Consider the following 16,054-nt stretch of genomic DNA (forward strand, 5'->3'; position numbering starts at 1 on the left):
TTTGCTAATCACTTCACAGGCCATCTTAGTGAACCATTGATATGACATAATCGATAAGACACTTGAATATGGTATCAAAGAGATATAGAAAATATTTCTGATGGTGGCACAGTATCGTCGTGTATATGGTAGAAAGGTGCAAAGAAATGCCGTGTTCTAACCTTATGTGCTTTCAATTATCAATATTTAAGCCTGCACTATATGCAAATCTGTTGGTATATGAACGCAGCTCATGTTCCAAAAAGAGAGAACAATATAACCCATCACGGACGCACTCCAGACTAAAATATCACAAAACACGCATGGTAGCCTACTTTTGACCTTACATTGTTACATTGGACACTTATGATATTAACATTAGAAATATATAATGAATTATTTTCACTCAGAAATCTTCCACAATGGTACAGACTATCAGGACGCCAGTTGCATGGCATTATTGCGTACAAAAATTGAAAGCGTTGCCTTTCTGCTTTAGTATAGAGGACTGTATGTAGATCTATCATATTCATCCCGGTATACAGGAACATGTACATATATAGGATATAATGTATAATTGGACAGGAAATATGTGTATATACTTGCTTATATATTTGCTTGATTTGAGTTTTTATGCTGCCTATAGGCCTATACCCATAAATATTTTACTTATAAAATATGACGGCTGATGTAAGGATAATAACTGTGAAGGACACCGAACAGACCTAACACAGGAAACCGTTGCACCTCGGCATGTATACATGTCGGTATACGTTGGCTGAAATATTCGCATTTCAGCTTTGAAGTGGTACGTGTAAGTATGACCTATGAAATATGACAACACTCGGATTTCGATCCCGCAGTAAGTATCCTTGGCGAAACATATATAGGCCTAGGGCCAAATGTGGCAGTGATTGGCGTTCAGACAGTGTACATACCCAGGTAGTTACTACATATATTGGATAAGAAGAGATCTGTATGGAGAAACATTATCTAGGCCTACAGAGTTCGTTTGACAGATTTCGACTAACACCGCACATATAAAATAATTTACTCGCAGATTCATTATATACACGGTTCACGTTGCAGGCATGTAGGATCGGTCTTGATAGAACGTACACGAGCTTGGATATATCAGTTGCATGAAGAGATGGACAGTCCAGAGTTCGAATCCCTATAACAATTCATTAAGTTCCCCCATGTGCCAAATGTATAACAAAAAAAAAAAAAAAGAAGCGAACACGGATGCATGATCGAGATTTATTCTCAGTACACGCGAAGCCACACAACCAAAATGATATAATTTTCTACCACATTTTATCTGACGGAATTAACTTTTTTATTCATTTTTTTTTTTCTGTTTGAAATATCACCTAGACGTTTGATAAACAGATAAACTTTAGAGTTTAGACATAACGGTTCATATATGATAAATATAATAAAAATAGCAGTTAAGTTGTCGGATCGAGATAATGCCTCTGCCAAAGGTTTCAGTAGGGTACAAAACTCGCATCTTTTATTGGCGAATTTTATGTGTAATCCTGTTATCACATCGTTGTTCTTTCATGGCTCAGTGTACCCTGACTCACTAACTTCTTTTTTCATCTTATTCACTCAGACTGAAGTCTCCATGCGGTACTTTTTCATCCATCTTGAGGACATTGACATATTATATAAATGTTTTCTGGACACAATTAACGAGTCTTGAGTTTTGCTCATGAATCAATAAGGTTCCACAAAGGTTTTCCGTAAACAGTCCGAATGAGGGTACCTCAGAACAAATAAGTTGTTTCCGCTCGATGGTTGGATCGAAACAACTTGGCACAGTGTCACCAACTGAGGCGTATTTCATATTCATGATGCTGCTTTGCTATGGATTGAGGTCAGTGGGCTGAACTAAGTTAGCGCTTTGTTGAACTGGCCTGATACGTACAGCAGATCAGTGCAGATACACCGAGTAACGAAGCTGCAATATAGCTTTCTCTACTAGCTAACAAACCAGCTTGTTTTCAAGATTTACGGATACTAACGCCTTTTGCCGGACAACCAGTATTGAACAGAGATGCCCAGCACGCCGGAGCAACTCAGCAAATATGAAAAGGTGAGTTCGGGTGGAAATTTGGTCTTGTTTTGTTTTTTTTTTTGGTACTGTCCTGGTAGAACAGCCTTCGGGCGCACTTTAAGTATGTCTTGGCGGCCCGTGTAGCTTAGCTGAGTTTATGATGCGCAGGCATTTGATTACACATACATAAGCTGAGATTATCAGCTCGACCTGACGAGGTCTGGGACAAGCACTTACCCTCATGACCCGAGACACATCAACTGTCATTTCATGAACGAATGACCCAGGGCAAGTTTTGTGGTACATGCCACACACATCAACATTACATGCATATGTTCCCGCATGTTCCCATGTTCGATGAATTTATGTGATGTAGGCCTGTCTTCATCTTATATCGTACAACGATCATACGCGTTGTGGTGATGCTGGTTGACAACATGTTGATTTGGAAGGCACAGCCAAGCGCGGTCCGAACGACACGTCAATACGGACAAACACAAGCACCATGATAGACGGTTGAACGGATATGTCTACTAAGGCATGGGTATTTTCCACTAAATTCTTGTTAAATTTATGAAATTCTACGGATTGATGATAATTTGTGGCATGGCAAGTTTAATATGTAGACTGAGGTAGATTGAATCGTCCTTTGAGTGACCTTACAGCCCCCACGGGTAGGAAATATAAGGGGAAAGTGATAATTTTGTTGGCATCGACTGAAACTGCGTCGACTGTGGGGGCTTGGCTGCTGAATATTCATGTAAGCCTGTTTGCAGCAATCTCATTGGCTGAATTCCGTGTGTGTGGCAGACAACACCTGCATATTTTATCCTTGAGCTACAAGGTCACGCTTTTTGAGACGCGTCCAAAATAAAAGATTTATATATAAACACACGGTTAATAGACTTGCCGGTTGACCTGCAAAACAGTTTGCCGTGGTTTTAGAAGGAAAACGGTAGATGTTGTTCAAAAAACAACTACCTCGGTATTTCGTTGAAAATACCTAGGAAGACTTAACTGCTGTGTGTATGTGTATACATAACCATGTAGGCCTACACGATATAAACAAAATGATCTCAACTATTGTGTAAGCACAGGGTTTTATAAAATCGTATTAGGCCATGGTCATTTTTTGACATGGTGATTATTTCTGATGCACAGTCTGCCTGTGGAACAGTCATTGATATAGATATACTGTCGTAGCAGTAGGAGCCCAGTGTGACAGTAATTTAAAATTAGTAAATTATACATACATACATATATATATATATATATATATATATATATATATATATATATATATGCTTCTGTGGGGGGTTTTGTCATTATTAATGAAAGACTTGTCACTTTTATTTATTTATTTCATTGGTGTTTAAACGGCGGTGGCCCAGGGCCCAGGGGAAACCCACGACCGTCCGCAGGTTGCTGGAAGACCTTCCAACGTACGGTCGGAGAGGAAGCCAGCATGAGCTGGACTTGAACTCACAGCGACCGCATTTTATGAGAGGCTTTTGGGTCATTATGCTGCGCTAGTGACTTGTCACTTTTAAAATCCTTAGCTGTTAATGTGTAATGTTCTGCAGATAGACATAATATTGTTTATTTATACTGATACAACAACTGTATGAATAGGAATGACAATTTAAATACTGATAATGCTTTAACACCACAAACTGTAAACATTGTGTCAGTTTTATATTAATCTGTTGTAAAACAATGTTGGTAGCATGTGCACTGATTAACCCACAAGTCATGGGTGTGGATGTTTACATCGATTCTTTGTAAAAATGAAAAAATGATTCTTAAAACAAATGGTTTTATAATATGTTCTTAACATTTAATTTGTTCGTGTTCTCATTGCAGTATATGATGTTCAGGTCTCATTATTAAAAAGACAAGTGTTTTTAAAAGTAACCAATATTTTAATATTTGTATGTCGAAACATGTGCTAAACCCAGGACCAAGTTGCTGTCATTGGAATTTTGCGTTTAATGAATTGTGGTTTTGATTTGGATTAAGAGACATTCTGACTGTTCATTTGTGCTGTTTTGTATACACTGTAGTCCATGTATAGGACAGGACCTATGTAGGCCTAGAATAACAGGCACGATCGATGGTAAACTCGGTGTTGTTTACAAAGGTCACATACAAGTAGCAGCTGTGGATTACACCCAGTCACTGGGCTCTCCTGCACTATACGGGATTTTCATCTGCTATATCAACAACAACAAATATCAAAACAACCATTTAGGCCACCTACAACGTCGGTGCCATTGGGTACATTACGTTGATTCATAGGCCTACCCCATACTCCCACAGCACGTTGGGAGAAATGCTTTTTTTCTTGATGAAGATAGTTTATGACAGTTTAGTTACACGAAAGCTAAACATGTTATAAAAATCATTATAAACATGAAGCAAGCGACTGCGATTTTAAGGCGGAAGTCGTTCTGTGAAGAATGTTTGTGTCACATGCACGCTACTGTTTGACACTCGTCAGGCCACTCCATTTTATTGCTTATTTATATGTCCTGTATGTGGAAATAAGAGTTCCATTTTTAAGTATGTATACCTAGTCGAGTGATCACTGGCCGTAACGAATTGCATGTCTGCCGCCTCAACTCGATTTGTAAACAACTTCTCGTTCATCATCTCCATTCACTGGGGCGACCTAGAAGTTGGCTCCTTGCCAACATTCTGTTTCGCGTGACGTCAGGTGACTGAAAAAGGAAGATATCGGGACAGTTGAGAAGACGACGCCAAAGTGTGTTTAACTGGAGGTGCGTGGAGGATGACGGTCCTTTGAAACCTTAAAACCGAAATCATAAGTTTTATCAACGTTGAAATGTAGTATTGGCCTTGTTTACGCTAATTCGCGACTATAAAACGTATCAAGGGGCAGACACCCATAAAACTCGTACGACCGAGATTAAAACACAGCTAGATTTATCGTTTTCTGTGTAGAACGAAGTGGGATGGAGATGAAACCAAAAACCAACGAGTGTCATTCGTGTATCAGATCTGTGTGAATGAATATAATAAAGCTTTTTAACGATAATAAAGCCTACCCACTGCGTATAACCCGTGAAATAAACAAGCACATAGCACTGATTGGTTGTTTATCAACACTTTGAAATCCGGGTCAGTTCAGAGTACACATAGGTTTGCCCAGGTGGATGATTATATTAACATTATGAGAAGCAACACGGTTCCTGAGGGCATGAATCAAGCGAAAACGTGGTAGAAATATTTCGTGTTGCGTCATTATGGTTTGGAGGAGTGAGGAGTAAGTGGTTCTGTGGATATGAATTGTCGATATAGGCCAATCCAGCCATGAAGTTATATGTTGTTTACAGCAACATACCAGGATGTAGCCATGTTTGCTGCGAGAAGGTTAACGTTGCCATAGAAATATGGGCCTACATACTAAACTATTGGGATGGCTGAAATGCAAGAAATACAAGTTTTTCTTCAAGAAATCCGTTGTTACCTGACTTGTTAACTCGCAGTTAATTTCTACACCTTAGGCTATACATAGGGAAAGAATGTCTGCAACACGAGACAATAAGATGATAAGACTGTTATAATTGACGTATGCAGTTGCCATGATATCACACTAGTTATGAACTATATAGTCGCTATGGTGCCACATTGGTTATGAACTATACAGTCGCTACGGTGTCACATGGGTTATATTTTATTTTTATTTGATTGGTGGGGAAAACCCACGACCATCCGCATGCTGCCGACAGACCTTCTCACTTATAGCTGGAGAGGAAGTCAGCATGAGCTGGACTTGAACTCACATTGACCGCATTGGTGAGAGGCTCCACATGTTGGTTATAACTTACACAGTCACTGTGGTGTCACTTTGCTTGTAACTGACACAATCGGTAAGGTGTCACATTGGTTATAACTGACACAGTCACTATATGGTGTCACATTGGTTATAACTGAAGTTGCATTGGAAGAAGTACCGCCACCCAGCCGACAATGGCAGTAACACGTTTCAAATGAAAGCAAAAAAGAAAGAAAAAACGTAAAAAAGTATATAAATGAAATAAATCAAAAGTAAAGTCCGACCAGTTTACTGGCGACCAACAAAATGAAGGCCCATGCACACGCATACACACATGTGACGTTAAAGCTTATAAAGCTACAATGGATCTATGTGAAGGATAAAACACCCTTAAAACAATTTCGGGGCATCTCCAGCCGCTTGGCATCCCAGAGCTTTCGCCTATTGGCAGTCGTCACTTTGTCACTAATGGCTATATATATATATCTCGCCACGAGATCCTGGTTGTAATGGGCACGGTCTTCATGAAGTTTACAATAGTTATGACATGACATTGCCATATTTATAACTAACACAGTTGTTTCATATTCACAAGGTTTGTAATTGGCATCATTACCACAAAGTCCCAATTATGGTTGCAACTGATATCCTCGCTGCGAGGTCCCAGTAGTGACAACTGACTTTCTGGTTACAAGTTCCCAATGGTTACAACTGACATTCTCGTCCAGGTTACAGCTGAGATCCTCGCCACGAGGTCTCCGTGGTTACAACTGACATTCTTGTCACAAGGTCCTAATGGTTACTACTGACATTATCACAGCGAGGTTGCAGTGGTTACAACCTTGGGTACAGTATGAAAATCTTACAACCTGGGATCCAATATTGTATCCCAGTTACATCTAACATTCTCACCACAAGGTCCCATTGGTTACAACTGACATTCTCGTCACGGTTACAACTGAGATCCTCACCACGAGGTCTCTGTGGTTACAACTGACATTCTCATCATGAGTTCCCATTGGTCACAACTCACATTCCCGGAACGAGGTCCCATTGGTTACGACTGACATTCTCACCTTGAAGTCCCATTGGTGATAAGTGGCATTCTTCCCGCAAGGCCCCATTGGTTACAACTAACATTCTTACCACAAGGTCTCATTGGTTATAACTGGCATTCTCACCACAAGGTCCCTTTGGTTACAACTGGCATTCTCATCACGAGGTCCCATTTGTTACAACTAACATTCTTACCAGGAGGTCCCATTGGTTACAACTAACATTCTCACCACGAGGTCCCATTGGTTAGAACTGACATTCTCACCACAAGGTCCCATTGGTTACAGCTAACATTCTTACCACAAGGTCTCATTGGTTACAACTGGTATTCTCACCACAAGGTCCCATTGGTTACAACTGGCATTCTCACCACGAGGTCCCGTTGGTTACAACTGACATTCTTACCACGAGGTCCCATTGGTTACAACTAACATTCTTACCACGAGGTCCCTTTGGTTACAACTAACATTCTCAGCAAGAGGTCCCATTGGTTACAACTGGCATTCTCACCACGAGGTCCCGTTGGTTACAACTGACATTCTCAGCAAGAGGTCCCATTGGTTACAACTGGCATTCTCACCACGAGGTCCCATTGGTTACAACTAACATTCTTACCAGGAGGTCCCATTGGTTACAGCTGACAATCATCCTCGCCTGGATCAGAGTGGTAAAGCGGGATCACACTGGTATACAAATGGCATCCTGTCCTCGTGGTTGCAATGCTTATAGCTGATGGGTAACGAGATTACAACATGGTTATAACTGGTTACATTTTATTGTCAAAATCAGTCATTGAAGTGATATCCATCGGTTCTCAAGTCAAATAGTGCATAAAATGGTTTGGTCACCATTTTTTAATCTAATCCGCTCTAGGCCTTACATTGTTGATATAGGACGGTCCACATTCTCACCATGTATGTACATTCACTTCAGTTTTGCAATCGTGAATATTCACGTGTTTACCTATACTCATTCTCCAGTGTGATTATTGCCATAGGCCTACATAATTTTTCACTGAACTGAAATATTCTTGACTACGGCATAAAACATCCATCAAATAAATACATAAATAAATAAATAAATAATTTTTCACTGTCACTGTCTAAAGAAGCAGGACCGTGTTTTGATTTACTACATATACAATGTGTAAGTCACATGATATTCGAAACAGCGATATCATATGTCAGTACATCGTATACCTCTTGTGCTGTGTGTACATACGACGACCTTTGGCCTAGTAATCCAACACTGAACTACACAGTGCTTGTCCAAGCCTCCAGTGACCCAGCAAGATTTCCAGGCCTTCAGTTCACCAGTACTTATGCAAGAGCCGGTTATATTTGTAGAGAACGTCCTAGTTTTAGAGAGTACATCATGAGACACTTGATTTATGGTATTGCTTGGCGCGTTTACCTGTTACACACCGAGAACATCAGCTGCTCACGCAGAAATTACCCCCCAGAGCTAATTTAGGTTACTTAACTGGAGAGCACTACAGATGATGAGCATACAGAGACTTAAACAAGTTTTCAACATAAAAACGACGTCCTTGTACCAAGTTCGTTATATAAGCAAGTCATATCTCTGAAGTTATTGGGGTCCACTTCGGGAGCGGTAGATCCAGGGCCAACCCTGGGTCGAGTCACATCTAAGACCTTAAAAGAGGGAGTTGTAACTTCCTCGCTTGGCGTTTAGCGTGAAGGAGATAGTGCAACAACTGGTATAATGGCTTGGGCGGGGCGCTTTGCTTGCCTTCGGTAAGGCGTCTCATTGAAGCAGCACTAGATAAAAGAGCGGTGGAAATCCGTCTTGCAACAAGAACGCACATTACATGCACTCTAAAGATTCCTTCGTCGTCATATGACTGAAAAATTGTTGAGTACGACGTTAAACCCCAGGCACTCACTCACTCTGAAATCATTGAATGGTATGATACTTTATAGCGTCACCATTGGTTGTGCACAGTATAATAAATATGTATGAATGAATGGATAGTAAATGAATCTTTTAAGGCATATTTTTCAATATATCGTTCGTATAAATACGCCCAGGGCTGATTTAACCCTGCAAAAATTACCTGGCTGTTGTGATATTTATCGCGATGTTATTCGTAAGCACGTGAGTGTTACATTCCTTGAAAAGGCCTATCGGTGATGAAACTTTGTGCTTACAAAAAGAGGAAAAAGTGGTTGAGGGAACACGAAACGTTAGATGTGCATTAGCTGTTCTTAGATGTTCTTGATCGTATACCTACGAAAAAAGCTGCTTTGGCCATTGTAGATTTGTACGCTGGACTTTCTTGGATGTGAAAGTTTTGTCTCTTTGAGAGTACAAACTGTAACGCCATTGTTGAAAAATGTTACGAGGAAAGTGTGAACGAAGGCGAGTCAACAGTAAAGCTTTTTCCAGTTATTAACCAACACGTACGTTCATAAATCGGCGTTCCATGTAATAAAGTAACCATCTGATTTGTAGTTTTCAATTTTACCAACGGCTTCTCCATTGTCCCACAGATCGAAGCGTTGGTGCGAAACTTCAAGCTGTCAACGCTGACCTACAAGAGGATCATGCATCTCCTGGATGAGGAGATGAACAATGGCCTCCGGAAGAGCACGAACCACATGGCCGACATCAAGATGTTCCCCACATTTGTCCGGGCCCTGCCGGACGGGACGGGTAAGCTTCTGGAATCGGCCATAATCCTGGCCGCAGTCTATTATCAATCAAGTGAAATATAGTGTATTCTTGAGTATGGCGTAAAACATCAATCAAATTGATGAAGGACTCTGTATTTGTATCAAAGCTTTAGATGGTATACCAACAATGCGCATGGTGTTTCCCTATGATGTCAAGCATCTGTTTAGTTGTTTGAAACAAAGATAACAATTATACATGGAGATAGGATTCTGACAGAAAATGCGTGTTTTGTTTTGTTGCTTATATTTTCTATATTATATTTTGTATATTGTATTTTGTGCAATTGCAGAAAAGGGTGAATTCCTAGCTCTGGATCTTGGCGGTACAAACTTCCGGGTGTTGCTGGTGAAGCTTGACGGACGGGACGTGGATATACAGAGCAAAACCTACCTTATACCACAGAGAATTATGTTAGGCACAGGAACACAGGTAAGTCTCAGCTAATTCCCAACAGTGTGCTTTCTTATAACAAAGTCTCCCCACAGAATGAAGGTGTTTGTGCTGTTCTTGTTCACATTGATTACCATCAAATGTTGTGTCGACTAAGAGGTTTATATGAATAAGTTGTACGGACAAGATATGTAAAACCTGACTCAACGGACAGTCTTACTTCCTGAGACGTGTTTCAAGTCATGCCATCTTCTTTTTGGAAAGTAAAACATACCCCCAAGCAGTGCAATTCCAGAAATATGCACTAAATCTAGCACCGTTGACAAACTAATGCCTTTTATGAAACTGAACAGGGTGCCCATTTGTTTAATATAGCTGATTTTGTATAAAAGCGAAGATCTTTTTTGGCTTTGTTGTATTTTTAAAATGACAAAATTAGCGTTTTCGGCACATTGATTCTTAGGACATTGTTGGCGCAAATGACCATCAAGGAAACACTTAATAACGAATTTGTGCATATTTGTTTGCAGTTGTTCGATCATATAGCAGACTGTATCGGACGTTTTGTGAAGGAGCAGGACCTTCGGGGCAGGATTCCTTTGGGGTTTACCTTCTCATTTCCATGTAGACAGGAAGGATTAGCCAAAGCTCGCCTTTCCAAATGGACAAAAGGTTTCCGATGTGAAGGGGTGGTTGGGGAGGACATCTGTCAACTTTTACATGAAGCCATTAAAAGAAGAACTGTGAGTTTAGGTCTCTCTGGCCACAGATCTCAAAGATTTATGAAATGAGGGATGAAAAGATGTACATAATAGAGAGTAGCCTGAATACAACTTCGTCATTGTCTGCTGATTTTGTTACTATATTACTTTGTATAACTGAAATTCTCTGATAAGGTAAGCTTGAAAAACATGTTTTCATCATCCTCTTTTTACAGAGCTTCCCTTTGTTCAGAATTTGTTCTGTTTTCTCCTCGTTAGCTGATGTTGAAAATCATCTTGAACTCGGGTGTGTTGTTGCTGTTTTCAGACAATTGATGTCGAAATAGTAGCTGTTGTGAATGACGCTGTTGGAGCATTGATGTCCGCCGCTCACAGTGACCGTAACTGTCATGTTGGTTTGATTCTTGGTGAGTACTTTTGTTAATTCTTTCAACAATATATGAAGCATTGCATAAGTACTGGATTAGTATCAGTCATTAAGTTAAAAGCAATGCAAAACTACTTTACTGGAAATGAGCTTTTGTCTCACCGATTTCATCGGCTGATGCAATTTTCAACGAACTGTAATGATCTGTCTAGTTGTTGGTATTATCGAGTGGTTGCATGGTTACAACTCGTCCTGGGAAGGTTTGTAAGTATGCCAAGGATATCGACAAGCTGATCAAACATTGCATCAGATTGATGTCTAAAGAGACAAATAAACAGTCTATTTTTATCAGGATGCACTTTCCTTTCGTCAACCTCATGGAGTAAGGCATCTTCTGTCGGTAACAATTCATCAACGGAAAGCAGCTGCCTTTGGTTTTATGTATAAAAAAGAGGCAGAGAAATGGAAACATTCTCAATTTTTAAACTGATCGACTTAATCCAACTGCTTAAGTGTGTAAAGCTGTCCGCATTGAAGAAGAAATTATGTGTTTCTTTCAGTAGAAGTCTGCTATATAAGTGTCAATGGTTGAGTCCGTCAAAGATATTCAAAACAAAGTGTGCCTTTTCAAAAATTTCTAAATTGGCTCAAATCATTGCATGTTGATTTTTGTAAACTTTGAAACTTTTAATGTTGGGATATTTACAGTATAATAAAATACTTATAGCATAGAGAGTAAAACCATACAGAGCACCCACGACAGTGTGATAACTGACAAATGATCACACGTAGCTTGAGTAGTAGTTAGGTAGTAGTGAATTACAGGCACTCTGCTTAAGCAGAATATGGCAAAAAAGGTTGTGATGATATTGTAATTTGTTAGTCGTGACTTATGTAGAATTAATCAAAATGCCTTGGTGCCATCACATTTAATTCTCGCCGACCTGTATTTATTTATTGATTTATTTATTTATTTATTTGTAAGGTGTATTGCGCCGTACACAATAATACTTCACTTATACGATGGCCTCCAGCATTATGGTGGCCGTCGACCTATATATCTACAATCGGGGATTCTTACCAAGCATTACGTATGATGGCCGTGACTGTATAGTATAACATCTCTTGTGTGTCTTGGTCTGTACAAATACTTGGCCTATCTGTTCCCTAGGTACCGGCTGTAACGCCTGTTACATGGAGAAGTTGGAGAAGGTGGGAGTGTGGGAGGGAGATGTCCACGGGCCAGAGCAGGTACATTATCAGTAATCCCCTTCCGTGAACAGTTTTAAATGTGCGTTGCCAATAGCCGCTGTTGTTATTCCATTTCTCTTGTGGTCAAAAAATTCAATATCCATTCGATTTCTTCCTTTATCTTCTTCAGTCTTCTGTTTTTGTTTTTTGGGCCGCTGACATTGTCTTCCAGGCGGGTTGTGAAAGCTTCATGTAGGCCTACTGGCCTTCCCCATTTACTTAATATCAAAACATTGTAGAAACGAATGATGTGTCTTTATTCACTGAGCTATGTTTTTATCTCTGGACTTTCAGGTGATAATCAATACCGAGTGGGGAGCTTTTGGGGACAATGGGTGTTTGGACTTCGTACGGACGGAGTATGATCGGGAACTCGATACATTTTCCATCAATCCTGGAAAGCAATTGTAAGATTTCAAGAAAAACTGGAAGAAAAAACGTGGGCGTTCTTAAGACGTTAACAATGTAGGATTATTAAAACTATAGGAGCCATTTATCTATGTATATTGTCTCAGATCTTTGGAATGTTTAATAAACCTTGTTTTGGGTTGAAAACTACATAATGTAATCACCAGAAACCTTGTGAGTTTCCCAAAATAGAAGACAGTTTGTCATAAAGAAGCACTTTAGTGACCAAATATTTGACTACCGACTTTTGTAAATTTCATTAAAAGAGGTTGCGATAGAAGAGTCTCATTTAGGTCACCATTGCACTTTTACGCAGTCCAAGATCATGTATTCAGAACTACTCAGGAGCGTTTGTATGTCTTCGTGGATGTTGTTTCACACAGCACCTGTCAACCTTATGAAGTACAATTCATGGTTGTCAGCTAAAATTTTCCACGAAAGATTATGGATTTGGACATCGTTCCTTCTGTCAGCCCCAGTGTAATTTTGTGAAACCCTTGCATTAAAAGCCATCGAAACTGCCAGTTATAACATCTTTACATTTGATACCTTTTTTATCAGCGGTTCGATGTCAAAAATGACAAGCGCGACGCCTAACCATTTGAAGAGAGAATTTGTAGATTCCCCTGTTGTAATTGTCTTCCAACAATATGGCATACGAAAGTTAGTTTGTAACTTGCCAATGATCGGTCGTTTACCCTGGACACTGGGCTACTTCCACCCGCAAAGCTGTCTGTCATTGTATAGGTGAAAAATTCCATGCTGTTTTGTTGCTTTAATCAACAACCAACCATTCAGTAAAAAAAAAAAATGGCAATTATGATTTTATATCTGTTACAGATTAGAGAAGATGATTTCTGGGATGTATATGGGTGAGATCGTCCGGCTGGTTCTGGAGCGGTTAGCCATGGAGAACCTTGTGTTCCAAGGTGTAGATCCCGAATGTGATATCTTTGCCAGAGGAAGGTTCTTCACGAAATACATCTCAGAAATTGAAGAGTAGGTTTAATTATTACATAGCCAATAGAATATCAAGACTTGAAATGTTATAGTTGCTACAATTTTTCATTAAATGCATCTCAGAAATAGAAAAGTATATATTTTCTTTATTACAGCATATACAGACTTGAATGTGTAAATGAGTGCTAAATTAGACATTCTGTATACCTTGCTTCTCCATTACACTGTCAAGACTTTTTCCTTTTGTGAACAGAGGCTTTGTGTTTGTATCAGTGAGTCATCTTTTCATCCAGTAAACCTTGGAAGAGGCGGAGACCCTAATCCAACATTTATCGTCGGTATTTCTGTGATAACTGTTGCCTGTTTTTTTCGTGCAGTACATTTACAATCATTTGGATGTGTCTGTGTTGTAAATTTTGGCCTAATGGCACTTTTTTCTCTGTTTTCATCTACAGTGATCACGATGAGTTTTACAGAAATACCAAGCAGGTTCTTGACGACCTTGGAGTCCAAAATTACACAACAGAAGATTGCAAGATTGTCAAGTACGTCTGTACCCTAGTTTCGGCACGGGCTGCCTTTTTATCCTCAGCAGGTAAGTCGTCCTTGGTCTAAAAATATTTGATGTTAAATTTTCTTCTTTCCGATTTCACATGGCGTAATCATGTTCAGCATAAATTGTTTCCAAAATAAACATTATCCGTGGCAGTGTTGAAGTTTTATTCTATATCTTTGTATTCCTTGGTTACAGGTATTGCCACGTTAATTAATCACTTGAAACGTCCGGAGACAACGATAGCCGTGGACGGTTCCTTGTACAGATTTCACCCCCGTTTTCACAATCTGATGGTGCTCAAAATACAAGAGCTGACAGCACCAGGATTGAAGGTAAAGCGCTTGTCTTGTATCAGCAGTACCCAGTACTTAAACTCCTGTTAAGTTCATTCAAGAGTACAGCCAACTTTTTATAACTTCCTTCTTTAATATCATGCATCATGTTCATATCCTTACTTACTCTTGGAGGGAAGCAGTGTTTTTTTAAGCCACCTCCAATTTCAAATGTGAGCTCTCGGAAACTGGTTTAATAATGAAAATTTATTTTCTTTTTTATGTTCGTAAATATTTATGTTTTCGTACCTGTTTTATGTCTGTAATTATTGTAACACATTCTGCACGTGATCTGCACTTTTTGTTTCAGTTTAAGTTGACATTGTCCCATGACGGCAGTGGTAAGGGCGCGGCTTTGGTGGCAGCGGTGGCAGTCAGACTGAAGCAAACGAAGCAGATTCAGGAAGATGCTATGGCTTGTCAGTGATAATGTAGGTGGTACACTAATCCTCAATGGTGTGACTATAACCGCTTCTGCGACGCCAGCCTCTGATGTCCTTGAGCCTATCTCTGATGTAACGATTTCAGCTTGTCAAGATAGACATACAGATAAAGGACGTACGGAGTGAACTGTGTCAAACTGCTATTACCTTGCAGTTCTTCAGCTACAGTGTGTTCTGCTATGCAAAGTATTCTGGTAGAAAAAGAAGGATGTGTATTACTGGCTAATTCATCCAGTACAATACTAATTAGAACATGACCTGTAAATACACTCAATATGTGTTGGCGGGTGACGTTTTGGTTTAGTCTGCAGTTCGCTCTGTAGGGTGTTGTGATTTACCATATTCAAAGCCTGTTTAATTAAATTCTTCAATATTTTGTATTATGGCGGATCAGTATTTTTGTGTCATACTCGGTAGTAGCATTTATTGCCGCTCACTACCTGACGGCATAATTATATTTTAAGCTAACAAATACCTAATTTACATCTCTGTTTGTTCCTGTCAGACGCTATGATTGGGATAAAAGCGTGACTTGCAGGGTAATGGCGTCGCGGACTAGTTGCTGGCCAATACTGATATCATGTGACTTACACTGATAGAATCTTACACTGGACATTCACAAACATTTTTCATAATGCTTGCTAAGTGCCCCCGTTGTGCTTCGTCGATTGGAGTGGGACACCTTTATCTAACAAGAAAAGGGCCGTTGACTGCAACCAAGTTTTCTCCAAGTTTCCTACAAGCTTCATCCAAGAAGCAGACTGACTGTTGACCGCGGTATTTATTCCCCAAGCCAACATGGTGAAAGGAGCTATCTGCTGTTTGGCTCAATGTGGTCCACTGTGAACATTTACTGTGATGATTTGTGATGGAGCATATGTGAGAGAGAACGGTGAAAAGTTTTTATGTTTAAGTTCTGCTGGCACTAGTTCTGCTTGCCCTGATGTGTGTTGAATGTATTCTTGCTGATCGCGGCTTGGATTGTGGGTTGTAGGAACATTACTTGTGAATCACAGGTACGTGTACACTATA

The 16,054-nt window shown here is 39.8% G+C and overlaps 1 protein-coding gene across 1 annotated transcript in view; it reads left to right on the plus strand.

The window, feature by feature from the left end:
- Positions 1-15,702, plus strand: part of LOC135467398 (hexokinase-2-like) — a 33,814-nt gene extending 18,112 nt beyond the window's left edge. The window contains 11 exon segments of the mRNA XM_064745172.1: positions 2,040-2,080; positions 9,410-9,572; positions 9,883-10,022; positions 10,514-10,726; positions 11,013-11,112; positions 12,244-12,323; positions 12,618-12,730; positions 13,572-13,730; positions 14,147-14,286; positions 14,443-14,579; positions 14,890-15,702. Coding sequence (XP_064601242.1) covers positions 2,040-2,080; positions 9,410-9,572; positions 9,883-10,022; positions 10,514-10,726; positions 11,013-11,112; positions 12,244-12,323; positions 12,618-12,730; positions 13,572-13,730; positions 14,147-14,286; positions 14,443-14,579; positions 14,890-15,006 — 1,403 coding nt within the window. The 3' untranslated portion in view covers positions 15,007-15,702.
- Positions 15,703-16,054: the final 352 nt, after the last annotated feature.

Source organism: Liolophura sinensis, chromosome 6 (assembly GCF_032854445.1).
Source record: "Liolophura sinensis isolate JHLJ2023 chromosome 6, CUHK_Ljap_v2, whole genome shotgun sequence".
In the NCBI taxonomy this organism is placed as follows: domain Eukaryota; kingdom Metazoa; phylum Mollusca; class Polyplacophora; order Chitonida; family Chitonidae; genus Liolophura; species Liolophura sinensis.